This window comes from Suricata suricatta, chromosome 16 (assembly GCF_006229205.1).
Source record: "Suricata suricatta isolate VVHF042 chromosome 16, meerkat_22Aug2017_6uvM2_HiC, whole genome shotgun sequence".
NCBI lineage: Eukaryota > Metazoa > Chordata > Mammalia > Carnivora > Herpestidae > Suricata > Suricata suricatta.
This window is the reverse complement of record NC_043715.1, coordinates 17,453,880-17,471,816: the sequence shown is the minus strand read 5'-3', so window position 1 is coordinate 17,471,816 and position 17,937 is coordinate 17,453,880. Positions and strand designations below refer to the sequence as shown.

Below are 17,937 nucleotides of genomic sequence, written 5' to 3'. Positions count from 1 at the left end.
TCCTACCAATTCACCTATTTCCTGGGGAGGGTCTGAGGGACTGTAACGTGGGTGGCTAAATTGATACATTTTTGGACTCAATGAGTCCATGTTCTGGTAATGGACATAAACTGGACGGGATGTTCTGAGGTGCACAGGGATTTGGGCAGTCCAGTACGTGGACATTTGCTCTGCCTCGGCCCTAAACGAAGGGTTACGCGGCCTCACCATTTGCTTTGCCTCACCCGTTGACCAAAGGGTCTGGGAGGGGTGAAGCTTCCGCCCCCAGCCCGGAACCTTTCTTCTCCACCCTACGCCGGTTCCGGGAGCCAGAGCTCCTGCGGGCCGGAAGTGGAGGCGGTTGGTGGGTCAGGTGGGGTGCAGGGACGCAGCGCGGGCGGTGGTTTGCGGGCAGCGGGCGGACCGAGTTTAGTGACCGGTGTCCTGCTGTCAGGTTCTGGCAGGGCTATAGGCGACTGCACTGTGCGCGAAGGGAGCGGAACGAAAGCGGCGTGGACGAGGCGCCTGCGCCTGGGCCCATGGCCTCCTCCTGCGCGAGCATCGACATCGAGGACGCCACGCAGCACCTGCGGGACATCCTCAAGCTGGACCGGCCCGCGGGGGGTGAGCCAGCGCACCGGGGGTGGGCCCTCGGCGAGCGGGCAGAAGGGCTGCGTGGGTCTGGGCCGCCCCCAGTGCCCACAGATCCCTCAGACCAATTCCTCATCCGCCTGACTGGTGAGGGAAGATGAGGGTTGGAGCGGTAAATTGCTGAGCGTGCCCCTGAAGGGTGCAAATCCCTTCCCATCCTGGAGCTGGGCCGTTCTGCCTCGTCCTTCAGCCTCTGCTGAAGGTGAGGCTCCTGCTCTGAATCCTCAGGGCTCCGTTCGTGTCCTGGCCCCAAGGTCTTTAGTGTTCCTGGGACTAGCTCAGGTTCCCCTATTCTTGTGCCATAGTTCAGAGGCCTGGTTTGGGCTGCTTACGCGGAGTTCCGGGTCTAGATCTAGGCGCTATGCTGAGGACCCGCTGGTCCCCCTCTGCAGTTTGCCCTTTACTCTGAAATACAGACTCCAGGTCTGCTGTTCTAAAACTGATTTTCAGAAGGAAGATGGCCAGCCCCAATTCTATGTCTATCTGGGATTAAAGAAATCACAGACTGCATGGCACTGATTGGATTAGGCTACAAACATTTGCAAGCCCTAGTTTATTTCTATTTATTTAAACTTTACTTGAGCTTGCAGTGATACCTCAGAGCTGCTCCTGCCCTCAAAGAACCCTGAGAACATAGAGAACTAATGAGGTTGTAATGTCATGGAGGTGTCATTGAAAAAAAGGAGTATTTTGGTACTATGATAGAGATATGGTAGATGAGGTTGGGGCTGGGGAGTGCCTGAGAACAGATCTGAGACCGAAGATCGTGTTTAATCTGGGTGTTATAATATGAACAGGTGATTGAGTGTCAGGAATGGCATTCTGCAAAGAAGAAATTGAAGGCACTACAGTTTCCTGGCAGGTTCAGAAACCTGTGAAAAGTTGTAGTGGGTGAAAGACTGGCTAGTGATGGTGGTATGGGTATGCAGTGACCACAGCTGAGAATTGGTGTTTCCTCAGACCCTGTTCTTAAACCTACTGGGAGGCCCAAATTGGCTGCTTTTGGAAGCAGGCACTGGTGCTCACACTGGGTTGGTTTAACTGCCCCTTAGCCTTGAGGAAAATCCGTCTGCTGCCTGAAATCACAAAGCATTTCGTCCCAGACCTGGAGTGTATGCTCCCTTTACTTATGAGCTTGGCTTGGAACTCTCCTGCTCATCAACCCTGTGCAGACTAGACTGCACAAAGCTTTGGTAGAGTCTAATGTGGACAATATTTTGTAGCTTGTTTGTCCTCATGGTAGCCTGCCTGGGAGGGAGAGTGGCTAAAGTGGCTCTGATCCAAGTGAAGTGGCTTGCAAGCTTTCCACTTAATTTCTTATTTATTGATTGGTACCTAATCGCCCAGTTTGCCAAGTAGCTCTTGCTTGTCTCCTCTCACTGGAGGACCCTGTCAGACCCCATACTGTTTTGTTACTAGAAACTTGCCATGTTTTTCAATGTGGAGCCCTAGTCTGTCACCTGGGAGTTTTAGGGTGGTGTCTGAGCCTATGAGGGTGCTTGAAACAGCAAATAGCAAACAAATGTTGTCTTTCCCAATTACTACGCACCCTATCCTAGAGTCTCTCTCCACTTTGTCCAACTCCTTCATGTCCATTCTTTCTGAGTTTACGTGCCCAAGGTGTCTTCTTCTGAGCCATTTCTGTGAGGAGCAGATTCCTTTCTTTCTTACTTCCACATCTTATTGGTGTCCTTTCATGCATTAGGAGTCCATCTTAGTTCTCTACCTTCTACCACTATCTTGGTCTAGGACCTGGTATCTCTTACTTGGATTCTCAACTGTGCTACATGCGGCCTTAAAACAGTCAATCTTCTGGCCATAGCAGACCATGTTACCTCCCTATTTAAAACTCCTTTGTGGCTCTCTAGGGGCATCTGGGTTGCTCAGCCAATTGTGCTTCTGAATCTTGATTTCAGCTTAGGCCGTGATCCCAGGGTAATGGGATTGAGCGTGGAGTCTATTTGGGATTCTCTCTCTCCCCCTCTACCCCTTCCCTGCTCATGTGCATGCAGGCTGTCTCCCAAGAAAATTAAAAATTATGTATATATATATATATATAGAGAGAGAGAGAGAGAGAGAGAGGGTGGGGGGAGAGGGAGAGGGAGGGACTCTTCTGTGGCTCTCATTGCTACAGGGAAAATGTAAGCACCCAAGATTTATACCTGAGACCTCTGTGGCTTGTTTTATCTCCACCTTTCCTATTTGTGTATTCCTGCCACACAGGCTGTGATGGCATATAAAGTCTGTCCTGACCCTTCCCATGACTTCCCTCAAGTATACAGAGTCCCTCTGTGCCAACCTGAGCCTAAGTATTAATTGATACTTGATTAATTGATATTAATTAATTATTGATAGCTTTACTATTCCTTCAGGTAGAAGAGCCCCATGCATATCCTTGGTCTTGGCAGAGACTGAGTGAACTATCAGAGTTTATAGAAAAAAGATGAACCAAGGACCCTCCTCCACACTGACATGGTTCCCTCAGTGGAATGTTCTTAGAGCAGCTCATGGGTCTTGAATGAAGTTCTGCAGGGAGAGAGGCCAGTGGGTATGTGGAACAGCCTTATCAGAGCAGCTCTTTCTATTCCCAGGTCCCAGTGCAGAGAGCCAGCGGCCATCTAATGCCTACAATGGGGATCTCAATGGGCTTCTGGTCCCAGACCCCCTCTGCTCAGGTGATGGTACTTCAACAAACAAGCCTATTGTCCGGGCCATGCCACCTATTAACCTTCAGGAAAAGCAGGTCATGTGAGTGTCTGGGAAAGGGCAGTGGTGGTACTGGGGTCTTTGGGATGGTACACTTACCCACATTATATTTGTACTAGAGTGAGAGGAAAGGACAAGCCAAAGAGCTTGGCCTGGATCTGAAGTTTAGCTTTCATTTTAGCATGGAAATAGGCCCATTACCAAGGAGGGAGGTGAGCAAAGAAAACTGTGGGTTTGGGGACCAGCAGATCAGGTGTAGCTGAGCATCTGGGACTTGACACCTTTACCAGAGTGATTGTATTCTCTCCCCCTCCCAACCCTGTCCATTGAGACTTTGTGGGAACAGGAATCAAGCTTGTTCACCCCTCCCCACAGCTGCCTCTCAGGAGATGACAGCTCTACATGCATTGGGATTTTGGCCAAGGAGGTGGAGATTGTGGCCAGCAGTGACTCTAGCATCTCAAGCAAGGCACGGGGCAGCAACAAGGTGGGTGCCAGGATGTGTGGCATGTATGGTGGATGGGGGCATGTTCAGCCTCTCCCTCCCCTACCCCATGCTGCCAGTTCTTATGGGGACCACAGGTAGTGTGCCTCAGTCTCAGGAAGCCAGGGTTAGCTGCCAAGTCTTTGTGGGAATCTGGCCCCAAGAGTTGTGAATGGGTGGCTAGGCTCATACATGTGGCATCTCCTGTCCCCAGAGATGCTGTGGACCCACTGGACTCTGGCAGAGCTACCCTAGCCCTCAGCCTCTATGACCTTCCTCACCCTTGGTTCTCAGGTGAAAATCCAGCCTGTGGCCAAGTATGACTGGGAGCAGAAATACTACTATGGCAACCTGATTGCTGTGTCCAACTCCTTCTTGGCCTATGCCATTCGGGGTGAGTAGGGGCAGGGGAAAGGAGGGGGGTGTTCTGCTAGAAGCCTCAGAGATGCAAATCCAGTATCAGGCCACTTAGCCCACTCAGCCTTTAGGGTACAATAGAAGGCTTTTCTGTGCTGCCCCCACCTCAGACAGGCCTTGGGGAGCCAAGTGGGAAAACTGAGCTTGAGACTGGTAGTAGCAATGAGGCAGGCAAGGGCAGGGCTTCTCTGCCGCTCCCTGGGCCTTACTCATGGCCTGCTACTCTTCTGATTCCAGCTGCCAACAATGGTTCAGCGATGGTGCGGGTGATCAGTGTCAGCACTTCGGAGCGGACCCTGCTGAAGGGCTTCACAGGCAGTGTGGCTGATCTGGCCTTTGCACACCTCAATTCCTCACAGCTGGCCTGCCTGGATGAGGCAGGCAACCTGTTTGTGTGGCGCTTGGCTCTAGTTAATGGCAAAATTCAGTATCCTTTTCTGGGGTAGGACGGACTGAAGAAAGGTGGGTGGGTCTGAGGCTGCCAGACACACCTCATCATCCACCTGTTTAGCCCTTAACACCCTGCCCAGAGAAGAGATCTTGGTCCACATCCAGCAGCCAGAGGGTACACCACTAAACCACTTCCGCAGGATCATCTGGTGCCCCTTCATCCCTGAGGAGAGTGAGGACTGCTGTGAGGAGGGCAGCCCAACAGTGGCCTTGTTGCATGAGGACCGGGTGAGGGAACCACGCGTGAGGGGAGAGGAAGAGACAGAGCGGCCATGGTGTGAACATGGGCTGAACACTCATCTTGTACCCTTCAGGCTGAGGTGTGGGACCTGGACATGCTCCGCTCCAACCACAGCACTTGGCCCGTGCGTGTCAGCCAGATCAAGCAAGGCTTCATCGTGGTCAAAGGCCACAGCACAGTAAGCCTGCAACTGACTGCCTCCTTGCTCTCCCCACTTTTCCTTACGTCCCTCATCTCTTCCCTGAACACACTAGCCCACCCAGCTTTCCTGGCACTCTGCCCGTGGGAACTCTGAACACAAAGTGACCCTTACCTATGGAACGCCTGCCTAACCTGGCTGCACCCTGGGGGTCTGATCTTCTGTACAATCCTCCATTTAGTCAGTCTTTCATAAAAACGTACACATCTACCATGGGTCAGCTCAGCTCACTACCATCCTCACCTGAGAAGGGCTTGCTCCCACCTCTAGGCAGATGGCAAAGCCAGGCTCTTTGGGTTCTTTCCAGTGTCTAAGTGAAGGGGCCCTCTCACCTGATGGGACTGTCCTGGCTACCGCAAGCCATGATGGCTTTGTCAAGTTCTGGCAGATATACATTGAGGGACAGGATGAACCAAGGTAAGGCAGAGCCTGAAGGACTGAGCCACACAACCCCGCCCCACCCCCACCCCAGGGTGAGGACCAGATCATTCACTAAGGCCCATCATCTGTCTTCTTTGAGGTGTCTGCACGAATGGAAGCCTCATGATGGGAGGTCCCTTTCCTGCCTCCTATTCTGTGACAACCATAAGAAACAGGACCCTGAGTGAGTGAGTGGGCAGGCAGGTGGGTGGTGGGCTAGACCTTTGTTCTCCAGTAGGGGGCCCAACCAGCTATTCGATGCCTTGCTGCTTTGCAGAGTCCCATTCTGGAGGTTTCTCATTACTGGCGCTGACCAGAATCGGGAGCTAAAGATGTGGTGCACAGTGTCCTGGACCTGTCTGCAGACCATTCGGTAAGCAGAGGCTGGCTAGTGTCAGCAGGGTTATGGATGTGGGTTATTTCCACTCTGTCTCATTAATCCCGCCTCCTTGGCCCCTCAGCTTTTCCCCAGATATCTTTAGCTCAGTGAGTGTACCTCCCAGCCTCAAGGTTTGCCTGGACCTCTCAGCCGAATATCTTATTCTCAGCGATGTGCAACGGAAGGTAACCTATAGTAGGGCACCTTGGGCAGAGCTGGCATCATCAGGGCAGCAGGGGTGTTGGGCACATCCACAGCCCTCACAGAGATCAGCTGTGAGTTTACTCTCTGTGCAGGTCCTCTACGTGATGGAGCTGCTGCAGAACCAGGAGGAGGGCCGTGCCTGCTTCAGCTCCATCTCCGAGTTCCTGCTCACCCATCCTGTACTGAGCTTTGGTATCCAGGTTGTGAGTCGCTGTCGGATGCGGCACACTGAAGTGCTACCTGCTGAGGAAGAGAACGACAGCTTAGGGGCTGGTGAGCTGCTTCAGGTCAGGGTATATGTACGTGGGGAAGTATGGAGTCATAGAGGGCCAAGGCTTAGTTGCCCACACTGTTTCTGTAGATGGGACCCACGGGACTGGTGCCATGGAGTCTGCAGCTGGTGTGCTCATCAAACTCTTCTGTGTGCATACTAAGTGAGTATGTTGGGAAGACTCACCTGTGCCCTGTCTGTGCCCCTCCCCACCCTACTGCTGCTCGCCCCTTTGAGTCCTCTCCTAGTCTCTTCTCTGCCTATAGGGCATTGCAAGACGTGCAGATTCGTTTCCAGCCACAGCTGAACCCTGATGTGGTGGCCCCACTCCCCACCCACACTGCCCATGAGGACTTCGGTGAGTGAGAACTAAAAGGGAAGCCGGTTAGACTGACCAGGTTCTGAGATCTGACTCAAGTAGCAGCTTTCCCCACAGCATTTGGAGAGTCTCGGCCTGAACTGGGCTCTGAGGGCCTGGGGTCAGCTACCCAAGGTTCCCAGCCTGACCTCCGACGCATAGTGGAGCTACCTGCACCTGCTGACTTCCTTAGTCTGAGCAGTGAGACCAAGCCCAAGTTGATGACACCTGACGCCTTTATGACACCTAGCACCTCCCTGCAGCAGGTATACTGGTGAAGGGGTATGGGGCTCAGGGCAGAGAACCCAGGAATGTCCTGCCTGAAAGCCATAAAGTGCTGATCCCTTGCCTCCTCCCAGATCACTGCCTCCCCTAGCAGCAGCAGCTCCAGCTCCAGCTCCAGCTCCAGCTCCAGCTCCTCCTCTCTTACAGCTGTGTCTGCCATGAGTAGTACCTCAGCTGTGGACCCCTCCCTGCCCAGGTAAAGTGAGGCTCAGAGTTGGGGGATGGCAGGGGCTGGTACCAGGTGATACCAAGCTCTGGCTGCTACACCTCAGCCTTCCTGCCACCAGGCCACCCGAGGAGCTGACTTTGAGCCCCAAGCTGCAGCTGGATGGAAGTCTGACAATGAGCAGCAGCAGCAGCCTGCAGGCAAGCCCACGCAGCCTTTTGCCCAGCCTGCTCCCAGGTCCAGCTGACAAACTGACTCCCAAAGCACCTGGACAGGTGTGTGTGTAGGGGTGTGTATGAAGTGCATAGTGGCAAGTATATGGTAGTAGGAAGCTTGGTGGCACTCTACTCCCATAGCACCTGAGGTCTTTTGCTGAGGTCATTCCAGCCTCCCCTGTTCCTTGGAGGGCAGCTTCTCAACCTATATCCTATATTCCCACGTCCTCTGCTCCTGGGCTGTGGGATTTTTGACCTGCATCCCCCACTCCAGTGTTCGTCTCCACAAACGTCAGGGCATCATCTCTGTGTTACCCCATCCCCACATACCACCACCTAAGTCCCATTTTTGCTCCACCTCAGGTGCCTACTGCTGCCTCTGCATTATCACTGGAGCTGCAGGAAGTGGAGCCCCTGGGGATACCCCAGGCTTCCCCCAGCCGCACCCGCTCCCCTGATGTTATCTCCTCAGCTTCCACTGCCCTGTCCCAGGACATCCCTGAGATTGCATCTGAGGCCCTGTCCCGTGGTTTTGTCTCCTCTGCTCCTGAGGGCCTTGAGCCAGACAGTATGGCCTCAGCTGCCTCAGCACTACACCTGCTGTCCCCACGGCCCCGACCAGGGCCTGAGCTTGGCTCTCAGCTTGGCCTGGATGGAGGCCCTGGGGATGGGGATCGGCATAGTACCCCTTCCCTTTTGGAGGCAGCCTTGACCCAGGAGGCCACAGCCCCTGACAATCAGGTCTGGCCTACGGCACCAGACATTACTCGTGAGACCTGCAGCAGCCTGGCAGAGAGGTGAGGAGCCTGGCAGGAGAAAGTGTGCTGTGGTAGGGGTTTCAGATAGTCATCCACTGTTGAGTCGGTCTGTTCCTTCAGTCCCAGGAATGGCCTTCAGGAGAAGCACAAGAGCCTGGCCTTCCACCGACCACCTTATCACCTGTTGCAGCAACACGATAGCCAGGATGCCAGTGCTGAGCAAAGGTAGGTGCTATCCTACACTATTCCTCTCATAGGGAGGGCCAGCAAGTGGGTCAGTGCTTATCTTTCTCTCTCCCCTTCCTATAGTGACCACGATGATGAGGTGGCCAGCCTTGCCTCCACTGCAGGGGGCTTTGGCACCAAAGTTCCCACTCCACGGCTGCCAGCCAAGGACTGGAAAACCAAGGGGTCTCCTCGAGCCTCACCCAAGCTTAAGAGAAAGGGCAAGAAAGATGATGGGTAGGGGGTTGGGGTCCTGGGGCCAGGGAGAGGGGTGGTCCCCAGGCTGCTGTGCCTGACGTGGCCTGAGGTACTTCTTGCCCACGGCAGGGATTCGGCTGCGGGATCCCGGCTCATGGAACACCAGGTAAGTGAAATAACACCTTTTTTATTTCTGGAGTCCTCCTTGTGAGGGTGGGAAGGGCTCTGGGCCATTCCCTGGTCTGGTGAGTGAGAATGTATGGGCAGCATCACCTGATTGTCAGTGCTCCCAGCAGATGGCAGAACCTCCTGAAGACTGGCCAGCACTAATTTGGCAACAGCAGAGAGAGCTGGCAGAGCTACGGCACAGCCAAGAAGAATTGCTGCAGCGTCTTTGCACCCAACTTGAAGGCTTGCAGAGCACCGTCACAGGCCACGTAGAACGCGCCCTAGAGTCACGGCACGAGCAAGACCGTATCCTTTTGGGTTGTTGCATGGCACAGCACAGGAATTGGGGTAGCGGCGGCCTTCTTGGCCCCAGAAAGGGATGTGGGACCTACTTCAGGCTTCTTCCTTAGCCACAACACAGAGCGGCGGCTGGAGCGAGCACTAGCTGAGGGGCAGCAGCGGGGTGGGCAGCTGCAGGAGCAGCTGACACAACAGCTGTCCCAGGCACTGTCTTCAGCTGTAGCCGGACGGCTAGAGCGCAGCATACGGGATGAGATCAAGAAGACAGTGCCTCCGTGTGAGCTTTTCATGGAGACTTCAGGGTGGGCCAGTGGGAGTGGGGCTTCCTATCTGTCAAGCTGCCTTTCATGGCTCTACCTATTTTTCCTCACCCTGCCCCAGGTATCTCCAGGAGTCTGGAGCCAGTGGCAGGCCAGCTGAGCAACTCTGTGGCCACCAAGCTCACAGCTGTGGAGGGTAGCATGAAAGAGAATATCTCCAAGCTACTAAAGTCCAAGGTGCTGTAGAGCCCCAGATGAGAGAGGTTGGTGGTTGGTGGGCCAGGTCAGGCCAACTTGGGCTCAGCCTTTCAACTCAGCCTTCCCTCTGCCCCCAGAACTTGACAGATGCCATTGCCCGAGCAGCTGCAGACACATTACAGGGGCCGATGCAGGCTGCCTACCGTGAAGCCTTCCAGAGCGTGGTACTGCCAGCCTTTGAGAAGAGCTGCCAGGCTATGTTCCAGCAGATCAATGATAGCTTCCGACTGGGCACGCAAGAATGTGAGTGGGGTCATATGCTTCAGGGTAGGAGGGGCTGTCCCTCTTTCCCCCACTATCCCTCTCATGACCCTTGTGGTCACCTCTCAGACTTGCAGCAGCTAGAGAGCCACATGAAGAGCCGGAAGGCACGAGAACAGGAGGCGCGGGAGCCCGTGTTGGCCCAGCTGCGAGGCCTGGTCAGCACACTGCAGGGTGCCACTGAGCAGATGGCAGCCACTGTATCCAGCAGCGTTCGAGCTGAGGTGCAGCACCAGCTGCACGTGGCTGTGGGCAGGTATGTGGGCAGAGTGCTGGCAAGGTGGTGTGTTTGGAAAGTGCCAAACCGGACTTGTTGTCTACCTTACCTTCCTCACTTCCCATTGCAGCCTGCAGGAGTCGATTTTAGCACAGGTACAACGCATTGTTAAAGGTGAGGTGAGTGTAGCACTTAAGGAGCAACAGGCCGCGGTCACCTCCAGCATCATGCAGGCTATGCGTTCAGCTGCTGGCACACCTGTCCCTGCTGCCCACCTCGATTGCCAGGCCCAGCAAGCCCATATTCTACAGCTGCTGCAGCAGGGCCACCTCAATCAGGCCTTCCAGCAGGTATGCCAGGCATTAGGTCCCGGTAAGGGTCAGGTGTCTCCTGACAAGGCCTACGTACCATACTCTACCTGTCAAGCTCTGGGTAGTCTGGCCCCAGTAGGCTATTCTTGGTTCTCTTAGGACTTTCTGCCTATTTCCCCTCCTTTCCCCTCTGCCTGGTTCCAGGGTCTTTCTGCCTCAGTCTGCCTTGCTTCATGACCACCCTTCTCAGGAAACCTTTCCTGATCCCTTCAAGTAACAACACAGCCCTACATTACTGTCTCTGGGGCCCTGAGCATCCTCCTCTGGAGCACTCAGTACCCTACCCTGGTCATTGTTTCCCTGGCCACACAGCCAGACAGCAGGTATTCCATTCTGACGTTAGCTGTAAACACCATTCTTACCCTAGGCCCTGACGGCTGCTGACCTGAATCTGGTGCTGTATGTGTGTGAAACTGTGGACCCAGGGCAGGTTTTTGGACAGCCACCTTGCCCACTCTCCCAGCCTGTGCTCCTTTCCCTCATCCAGCAGCTGGCCTCTGACCTTGGTACTCGAACTGACCTCAAGCTCAGGTGAGCGGACTCATCAGGAGACAGGCTGGGTGAAGGTTGGGGAGCAGTTCAAAGCAGAGACTTCTGCCTTACCCTGCTTCCTAATTTTCTCCACCTCTGTCCCACCCATCTCAGGCTTTGAGGTCCCCCCTCTTGTCAGCAGGCCCTCTGGGCCTCAGTACCACCAGGGGGCGCTCTGATTTGCCAGAGTCCACCTGTATCCTGTCCTTTTCTTCCACTACAGCTACCTGGAAGAGGCTGTGATGCACCTGGACCACAGTGACCCCATCACTCGGGACCACATGGGCTCCGTCATGGCCCAGGTGCGCCAGAAGCTCTTCCAGTTCCTGCAGGCTGAGCCACACAACTCACTTGGCAAAGTGGCCCGGCGTCTCAGCCTCATGCTGCATGGCCTTGTAACCCCTAGCCTCCCTTAGCTAAGCCTGCCTTGCCCAGGGTGGGGATGGTGGGGACACTAAAGGCCAGCAGACAGGCTTAGGCCAGTGTCTGCCCTTTTACCTGCTTAGGCTCCCACCTCTGGGGTGTTTGAGGGGAGACCACTGGCTGTGGTCTACAGGTTGTGGTAGCCAGCAGGTTTTGGCTGGGCCCAGGGTGGGTATTGTGCCTTCTTGGGTTCTGCCATGCCTGGAGCATGACTCCTGAGATCGTGACACGACTGGAGTTGAATTTTCCATATTCCTTTTTATCTCCGATTTGGATCTTTTTGTTTTTGAAAAATTGAGAAATTCAATTAAATGCTTTTGGAATAAAATGGAGTATGTGTGTGCTTTTGGTGTAACTTTGGTAAGGACCTCTGTTCTCTCCTCTGTCTCCTCCCTGTGTGGAGTTATGTCTAGGCTAACCCAGGTGCCTGGACACTCACCCTCATCTGCACAAGTGACTTCCCAGAAACCCCTCTCCGTCCCTGAGACAAGGGCCCTGGGGTCAGCTCTGCAAGGCCTATGTCCCCTGCTCTCTCTGGTCCCGATCTGCCTTTGCTTATCTTGGTATAGGGCGGGGCCGCTAGCTGCCTTTGGGCCCCGCCCCCAACTCCCATCCAATCACAGGCCATTCTTCCGGGGGCTGGGCCGAAGGGCTGCGCTTCCAAGCTGCTAGCTCAAGCACTAGGCTCCCAGCCGGGGATGATGCGCAGCTATTGCTCCTGTCACCACCGCCAGCGACTGCCCCAACCATCCGGTGTGCTGGGGCTGTTGCTGCTGCTGCTACCACTTGGTGAGTGCGGGAGTGGGGACCCAGCTTGGCAGCTGGGCAGCACACCCTCTCCCCAGTCTGGGTATAGGGTGTGTAGGAGCTGAGGCACAGCCTTCTTGAGTGCCAAGAACCAGGTTGGAGAGGAGGTGCGAGGGCTTCAGGGAGGGAATAATGTGTGCCAGTGGCTTACGATGCAAAATGGGCATGAACTGAGGACTAATCGTGGGGAAGGATCCTGAAATTCCACAGCCTGCGTTCTGATAAATGGAGATAAAGGCTCTGACTACTAGACCAGATGTGGGACCCCTGAGGTCCTCTGTTAGGGTCTCACCTGGATCCCGACCCCTGTATCCTGCTCTATCTGGCTGTAAACACCTGTCTTTGTAGAGTAGACTCTGCCTCTCTGTGTCCTGACTCCTTCCCTTGGAACTTCCTCACCTGGCCTGCAGCCCTAGAAGCTCAAAGGAAGAGTCAGCCCCTTGGGACAATGAGATACCTTCTTCCCCTTCTCTACATATCCTGTCCCCGTTGCATCTTGGGGGGAGGCTCAGTGCAGGTGCTCCCCAGGTGTGCCCCTTGATTCCCTTGGGTACCTCTGTTTCACGCTGAGTCATGTCCCCAGAGCACGTGCAGGTAAACAAGCCCCTGGGGGCCGGGCAGGGAAGGAGAGCAAGGCGGCTCATCCTATCAACCATTCTCCCCCCCCACCCCTGGTCCTTGTATCTCCTCTGGCAGCAGCTGCAACAGGCCCAGGGGGCTGTGACACCATATACCAGGGCTTTGCTGAGTGTCTCATCCGCTTGGGGGACAGCATGGGCATTGGAGGCGAGCTGGAGACTGTCTGCAGGTAAGGGCAGGTGTGAAGACAGCCGCCTGATCACCAGACCATCACCACCACCCTTGGGGCCTGAACCTTATCCTTCCCATTGGAAAAGTCCCTTTGCCCCACCTAATGACCCTAACCCCAAGCCTTTAACAGGTCTTGGAATGACTTCCACATCTGTGCCTCCCGAGTCCTGTTGCGCTGTCCAGAGGAGGCTGCTGCCGTGTGGGAGTCACTACAGCAAGAAGCTCGCCGGGCCCCACACCCAGATAACTTGCATGCTCTGTGTGGCACCCCCGTGCGCATTAGGGAGCGCGGCACAGGCCCTGAGACCAACCAGGAGACACTGCAGGCAGCATCATCTGCACATAGCCCAGCCCCTGCACTCCCACTGCTGGCAGCTGCTCTGGCACTCGCCTGCCTCCTGGGGCCTCTGGCCTAGTCAGTCTGGTGGAGTGGCGGCACCCTGCCTCCTACCCTGCTCTGGTGGCTGCTGCCGGGGCTCTGCAGAGTGCCCTTGGCTTTCATTAAAGGCATTTATATTTGTACTAAGCTCCTTCCTTTCTTCTGTGTATAGCCTGCTTGGCTGGGGAGGAGGCGTACAGAAGCTGATCCCCAGGACTGGATGGGTGGGGCCCACGGCTGCCACAGGGGACTCAATCTTTCTACTTACAGACACTCATTTCCCAGGGCTGGCTGTGTAAAGCTTTCCATTGTGTGCAGGTTCTAAGAGCTCTGCTGGTGACCTGAAATCTGCAGGAATGCACAGCCTTCCTCTGTTCTCCCAAGCTGGCATTCCTACCCCTACCCACCCTTCCAATCCTGTCCTTTACAGGCAATGTGAGAGGGTGGAGTATACCACCTCACCCCACCCCCCTCAAGGCAGTCCACCCGCATCCCCACATGATAGCCTTCAGGTTCCTGCCATGCCCTCTCCTCCCTCTGCTAACTACCACCTTAGCCTTCGAGACAGATTAAGTGCTCTGTCCTCTCCCTCTCTGGGGTCCTGAACTACTTGAGGGGAGCCTGTTCAAGAAAGTGGGGAGTCCCTGCTGGGGTCTGTATTCAAGTCCCTGAGGCTACCTGGAGCTGCAGAAACTGGGTCATGATGAGGATTTCTCTGGACTCTACTCAAGCTTGTTCTTTGAGAAGAGGTATGCAGTGTGAAGTCAATCCCAGAAGACTTTCTGGAAGCATGGAATGAGCATGTGGTGTGTGAGGAGCCCCTGTCCACTCTGGTGAAGAGCAAGAGTCTGCATGGGCAGAATCCTGAGAGAAGGAGGATCTTCAGAGAGAGTGAGAGCCCCTCGCAATCTTCCACCACCTCCCCGTGACTTGTGTGGGCGGTACCATGAACTCACTGACTTCTGCTCACACTCCCTCGACTTTATTCACCATTTTTTAAAATTGAGAACTGATTGTGATGTTAAGCTCTTTTTCATTCTATGAAGCCGTCATTCTGTGAGGCCGTACATAAGCCAGCTCTGCCCACAGTTGATTCAGTCTACTCCTGCGACTCCCTCCTATCTGAGCATGGAGCAGTGATGTGCCTACCTAGACCCTGACATCAGGGGAGGCTTCAGGGAAGGCATGTGGTGGGCGTGATAGAAGAGGTCAGCATGGATTGGGCTGAGTTGGACAGGGCTTTACAAGAAAGGTCCAAAAGAATCCGGGTTGGTCTTAAGAGCTTGCAGACTAGGAATACACTAACGCCCACGCTGGGGAGCTATTGTTCCCAGGATAGAATCAGGCCTAATTGAACCATTGTTTGGCTCCAGGGTGATAGGTGCCTCCAGAGACCTCCATGCTCACGTGTAGGAGCCCTACTTCATCCATGTTTCCCAAACACGTTCCCATTCCAGTTAGACAGCTCTCTCTGCCCAACCTTTACTTCTGTGCTTCATTCACCTGTACTTTTATCGCTACTTCTATCTGCCAACCAGTCATTACACATCTTCTCACATCACTTGAAGAACAAAGTTCAGGAGAAAACTCCTCCCACAACTGCCCCCCTTTGACCACCAGAATTTTCCAGAAGGAAATGCCAGCCTTTTATTCCCTTGGGTCTTTGTACATTTATTCTCTGTACTCAGAATACCCTTTCCTATATCCTTCTGGTGAACTCCTTTTCTTGTTCAGTATCACCTCTTTCATAATCCTGACTCCAAGCTGAATCAGAAGCCTCCCACAGAGCTGCACAGCTCCCCAGCTGTCTTCTGTCTCAATACTGGTAACACTGACTTGTTACTCTCTGGGTCTGGGTCAGAATCCTTCACTCTTTATGTCGCTAGCACCCAATTTCAGGTTGGGTATAAAGGGTGCACTTGTAGAAGTCTGTAGCATGAAAGAATCTCTAAGCCTAGCATAGAAAGTGTTATATCAATAAGCACTTGGACAGAGAACAACGACCTCAGCACAGAGGATATGACAATTGGGACAGCCCCCTTACCAAGCCTGGGCATAGTTTGGGAAGGATAATGCTGGGGATCCAATCCCCAAAAGTCTTCTCAGAGCCAATGTTGGTGGGTGGCCAGGAGCAGGGGCCCAACTGTGTTGGCTAGCCATCAGAAGGATTACTATCCTCCTGCTGTGTCCTACTTTCCCCTGGTTTTTGCTCCCTAAGTCCTTGCTTTTCCCTGGAATTGAATGACCTGGAGTGTGCATGGGGCTGGGGATAGAATCTGCTTTCTGGCCAAGGGCTTAAGAGCTTTGTATGTTTTATCCCAGAGCTGGAGGGGAGGGGGCGCTGATTGGCAGACTGCACCCCAGACATCTGCCCATCCCAGAGCATCATGGTGATGATGTGTCTTACATTTACAGCTCTGTGGCCATGGAAAAGCTTATTGTTCAGGGTAGAGCCTGGGGGCTGAATGTACTGAGCAGAGTCTTTCTGTATCAACATACCTCTTCATCTCAGGGCCCTGTAGCAAGGGCTCAATAAATATTTGTTGAATGAATTTGCTTAATATCTCTAAAACTGGGGTGTTATGTGGATTTCTAAGCTTCATAAACCCTAGAATTCCATATTATTTTTTTAAGTTTATTTATTTATTTTTGAGAGAGAGAGCGAGAGAGAGCGAGCGAGCAGGGGAGGGGCAGAGAGAGAGGAAGAGAGAGAACCCCAAGCAGGCTCCTCACTATCAGCACAGAGCCTGATGTGAGGCTTGATCTCACAAATCGTAAGATCATGACCTGAGCAGAAATTAAGAGTCAGACACTTATTTTTTTAATTAAAAAGTTTTTAAAGTTTACTTATTTTTGAGAGAAAGACAGAGCACAAGTTGGGGAGGGGCAGAGAGAGAGGGAGACAGAACCTAAAGCAGGCTCCAGGCACTTAGCTGTCAGTGCAGAGCCCAGTGCAGGGCTGGAACCCATGAACCATGAGCCAAAGTCTGATGTTTAACCCACTGAGCCACCCAGGTGCCCCACAGAATTCCATATTTTAACCTTCACAACAACTCTGTGGAGTCAGGGTTATGATCCCCATAAAACATAAGAAAAATAGGCCTAAGGAGGGGAGATGTCTTGCCCAAGGTCACATAGCTGTGGAAGGGTCAGGGCTTGGGATATGATTCCAGGTGTTTTGGCCCCAAAGTCCATGCCCTTAATTATCACACTAGACTTTTGGAAGTGGTTCTTTTTGAGGGGGAGAGGAGGAGTGATTTTTAAAGGTTTTTTTTTTAGTTAAAAAATTTTTATCGCTTAAAACAATATTTATTTTGAGAGTCAGAGCTCTAGCAGGGGAGGGGCAGAGAGAGAATTGCAAGCAGGCTCTGTGCTGTCAGCAAAGCCCCACTTGGGGCTCCATCTTATGAACTGTGAGATCATGATCTGAGCCAAAATTAAGAGTCAGGCACTTAACCAGCTGAGCCACCCAGGTGCCCTTTTACTTTTTTAAAAAGTATTCTCTATATCCAGTATGTGGCTCGAAGTTGCAACCCCGAGATCAAGAGTCATCTGCTCCATTGAGCTAGTCAAGCACCCCTAAAGGTGTTTTTTAAATAAAATCTTTTTTTTAACATTTAATTAATTATTTATTTATTTTGAGAGAGATCATGAGTAGGGAGGCACAGAAAAATGGAGAAAGAATCCCAAGCAGGTTCCACACTGTCAGCACAGAGTCCAACACGGGGCTCCAACTCACCAACCATGAGATCATGACCTGATCTCAAATCAAGAGTTGATGCTCAACTTACTGAGCCACCCAGGAACCCCTTTTAATGTTTATTTTTGAGAGAGAGAGAGAGACAGTGCAAGTGGGAGAAGGGACAGGTGTGTGTGTGTGTGGATAAAAAGGATCTCAAGCAGGCTTTGCTCTGACAGCAGCAAACCTGATGTGGGGCCCAAACTCATGAAAAGATCATGACCTGAGCTGAAATTGGACAGTCAACTGACTAAGCCACCCAGGTGTCCCTTAAATAAAAGTTTTGTGAAACTCTACTGCATAAAACAAACCATGATGTTTTATTGTTAATGTATTTTTAGGTTTAAAGTATAACATTGGCTTATACAGTCAAAGGCAATTGCATGTATGAAATAAATACTCAATATTTTAACAAATGAGCAGACTGAAATGAGGTAGATGGATGGAGGTTACAATGCCCTTATTACCGCTGGCATCTACTTTTTACCCCTGCAGTTTGGTTTATTGTAAAGTAGTGAGATAATTCTGATTTATAGAGGTCTTTAAAAATTTTTTTAATGTTTATTTATTTATTTATTTTGAATTTTGGTGAAGTCCAATTTATTTGTTTTCTTTTATGCATCCTGATTTTAGTGTCAAATCTAAGAAGTCTTGATCTAGCCTGGGATCTTTTGTTCTGTGTTTTCAGCTAAACATTTCATAAGTTGACCTCATACATTCATGTAACTGATCCATTTTGAGATAATTTTTATGTATGGTGTAAGCTAAGGGTCTAAATTAACCTTTTGGTACGTGACTATCCAGTAG

General features: G+C 52.6%; 2 protein-coding genes and 1 long non-coding RNA gene across 6 annotated transcripts; 2 read left to right on the top strand and 1 right to left on the bottom strand.

Moving 5' to 3' along the window:
* The first annotated feature begins 358 nt into the window (after nt 1-358).
* EDC4 (enhancer of mRNA decapping 4) lies at nt 359-11,723 on the top strand. Of its 2 annotated transcripts, none has more exons than XM_029925360.1 (29): nt 359-603; nt 3,222-3,378; nt 3,712-3,823; nt 4,115-4,214; nt 4,475-4,664; nt 4,768-4,915; nt 5,002-5,106; nt 5,435-5,544; nt 5,648-5,731; nt 5,825-5,920; nt 6,009-6,111; nt 6,223-6,403; nt 6,492-6,564; nt 6,668-6,759; nt 6,838-7,025; nt 7,119-7,240; nt 7,332-7,485; nt 7,789-8,222; nt 8,304-8,408; nt 8,493-8,645; nt 8,736-8,772; nt 8,903-9,080; nt 9,196-9,351; nt 9,456-9,571; nt 9,670-9,835; nt 9,923-10,109; nt 10,201-10,420; nt 10,809-10,972; nt 11,196-11,723. In XM_029925360.1, exons 1-29 carry the CDS (start codon nt 519-521, stop codon nt 11,386-11,388), a joined length of 4,209 nt encoding a protein of 1,402 aa, XP_029781220.1. In that variant the 5' UTR covers nt 359-518; the 3' UTR covers nt 11,389-11,723. The 2 variants fall into 2 exon arrangements, with proteins under 2 accessions (XP_029781220.1, XP_029781219.1); XM_029925359.1 differs by having other exon boundaries at nt 8,900-9,080.
* LOC115280459 lies at nt 3,009-6,946 on the bottom strand. 2 transcript variants are annotated; one of them, XR_003903792.1, is made up of 3 exons: nt 6,797-6,946; nt 6,131-6,370; nt 3,009-3,156 (listed from the first exon to the last, which is right to left on the bottom strand). It is a non-coding gene; the product is annotated as an uncharacterized LOC115280459 (long non-coding RNA). The 2 variants fall into 2 exon arrangements; XR_003903791.1 differs by lacking the exon at nt 3,009-3,156 and having other exon boundaries at nt 6,039-6,370.
* A 93-nt stretch (nt 11,724-11,816) lies between the features above and the next one.
* On the top strand, nt 11,817-13,534 carry NRN1L (neuritin 1 like). 2 transcript variants are annotated; one of them, XM_029925363.1, is made up of 3 exons: nt 11,817-12,184; nt 12,902-13,010; nt 13,143-13,534. In XM_029925363.1, the coding sequence occupies exons 1-3, from the start codon at nt 12,094-12,096 to the stop codon at nt 13,426-13,428; spliced, it is 486 nt and encodes a 161-aa protein (XP_029781223.1). In that variant the 5' UTR covers nt 11,817-12,093; the 3' UTR covers nt 13,429-13,534. The 2 variants fall into 2 exon arrangements, with proteins under 2 accessions (XP_029781223.1, XP_029781221.1); XM_029925361.1 differs by having other exon boundaries at nt 12,899-13,010.
* The last annotated feature ends 4,403 nt before the right edge of the window (nt 13,535-17,937 follow it).

Coding starts and splice junctions, on each gene's coding strand:
- EDC4 (XM_029925359.1), top strand. CDS start 519: ATGGCCTCCTCCTGCGCGAGCATCGACATCGAGGACGCCACGCAGCAC. Junction 3,824..4,114: donor AGGCACGGGGCAGCAACAAG/GTGGGTGCCAGG, acceptor CTTGGTTCTCAG/GTGAAAATCCAGCCTGTGGC. Junction 7,241..7,331: donor GTGGACCCCTCCCTGCCCAG/GTAAAGTGAGGC, acceptor TCCTGCCACCAG/GCCACCCGAGGAGCTGACTT.
- NRN1L (XM_029925361.1), top strand. CDS start 12,094: ATGATGCGCAGCTATTGCTCCTGTCACCACCGCCAGCGACTGCCCCAA. Junction 12,185..12,898: donor GCTGCTGCTGCTACCACTTG/GTGAGTGCGGGA, acceptor CTCCTCTGGCAG/CAGCTGCAACAGGCCCAGGG. Junction 13,011..13,142: donor GAGCTGGAGACTGTCTGCAG/GTAAGGGCAGGT, acceptor AGCCTTTAACAG/GTCTTGGAATGACTTCCACA.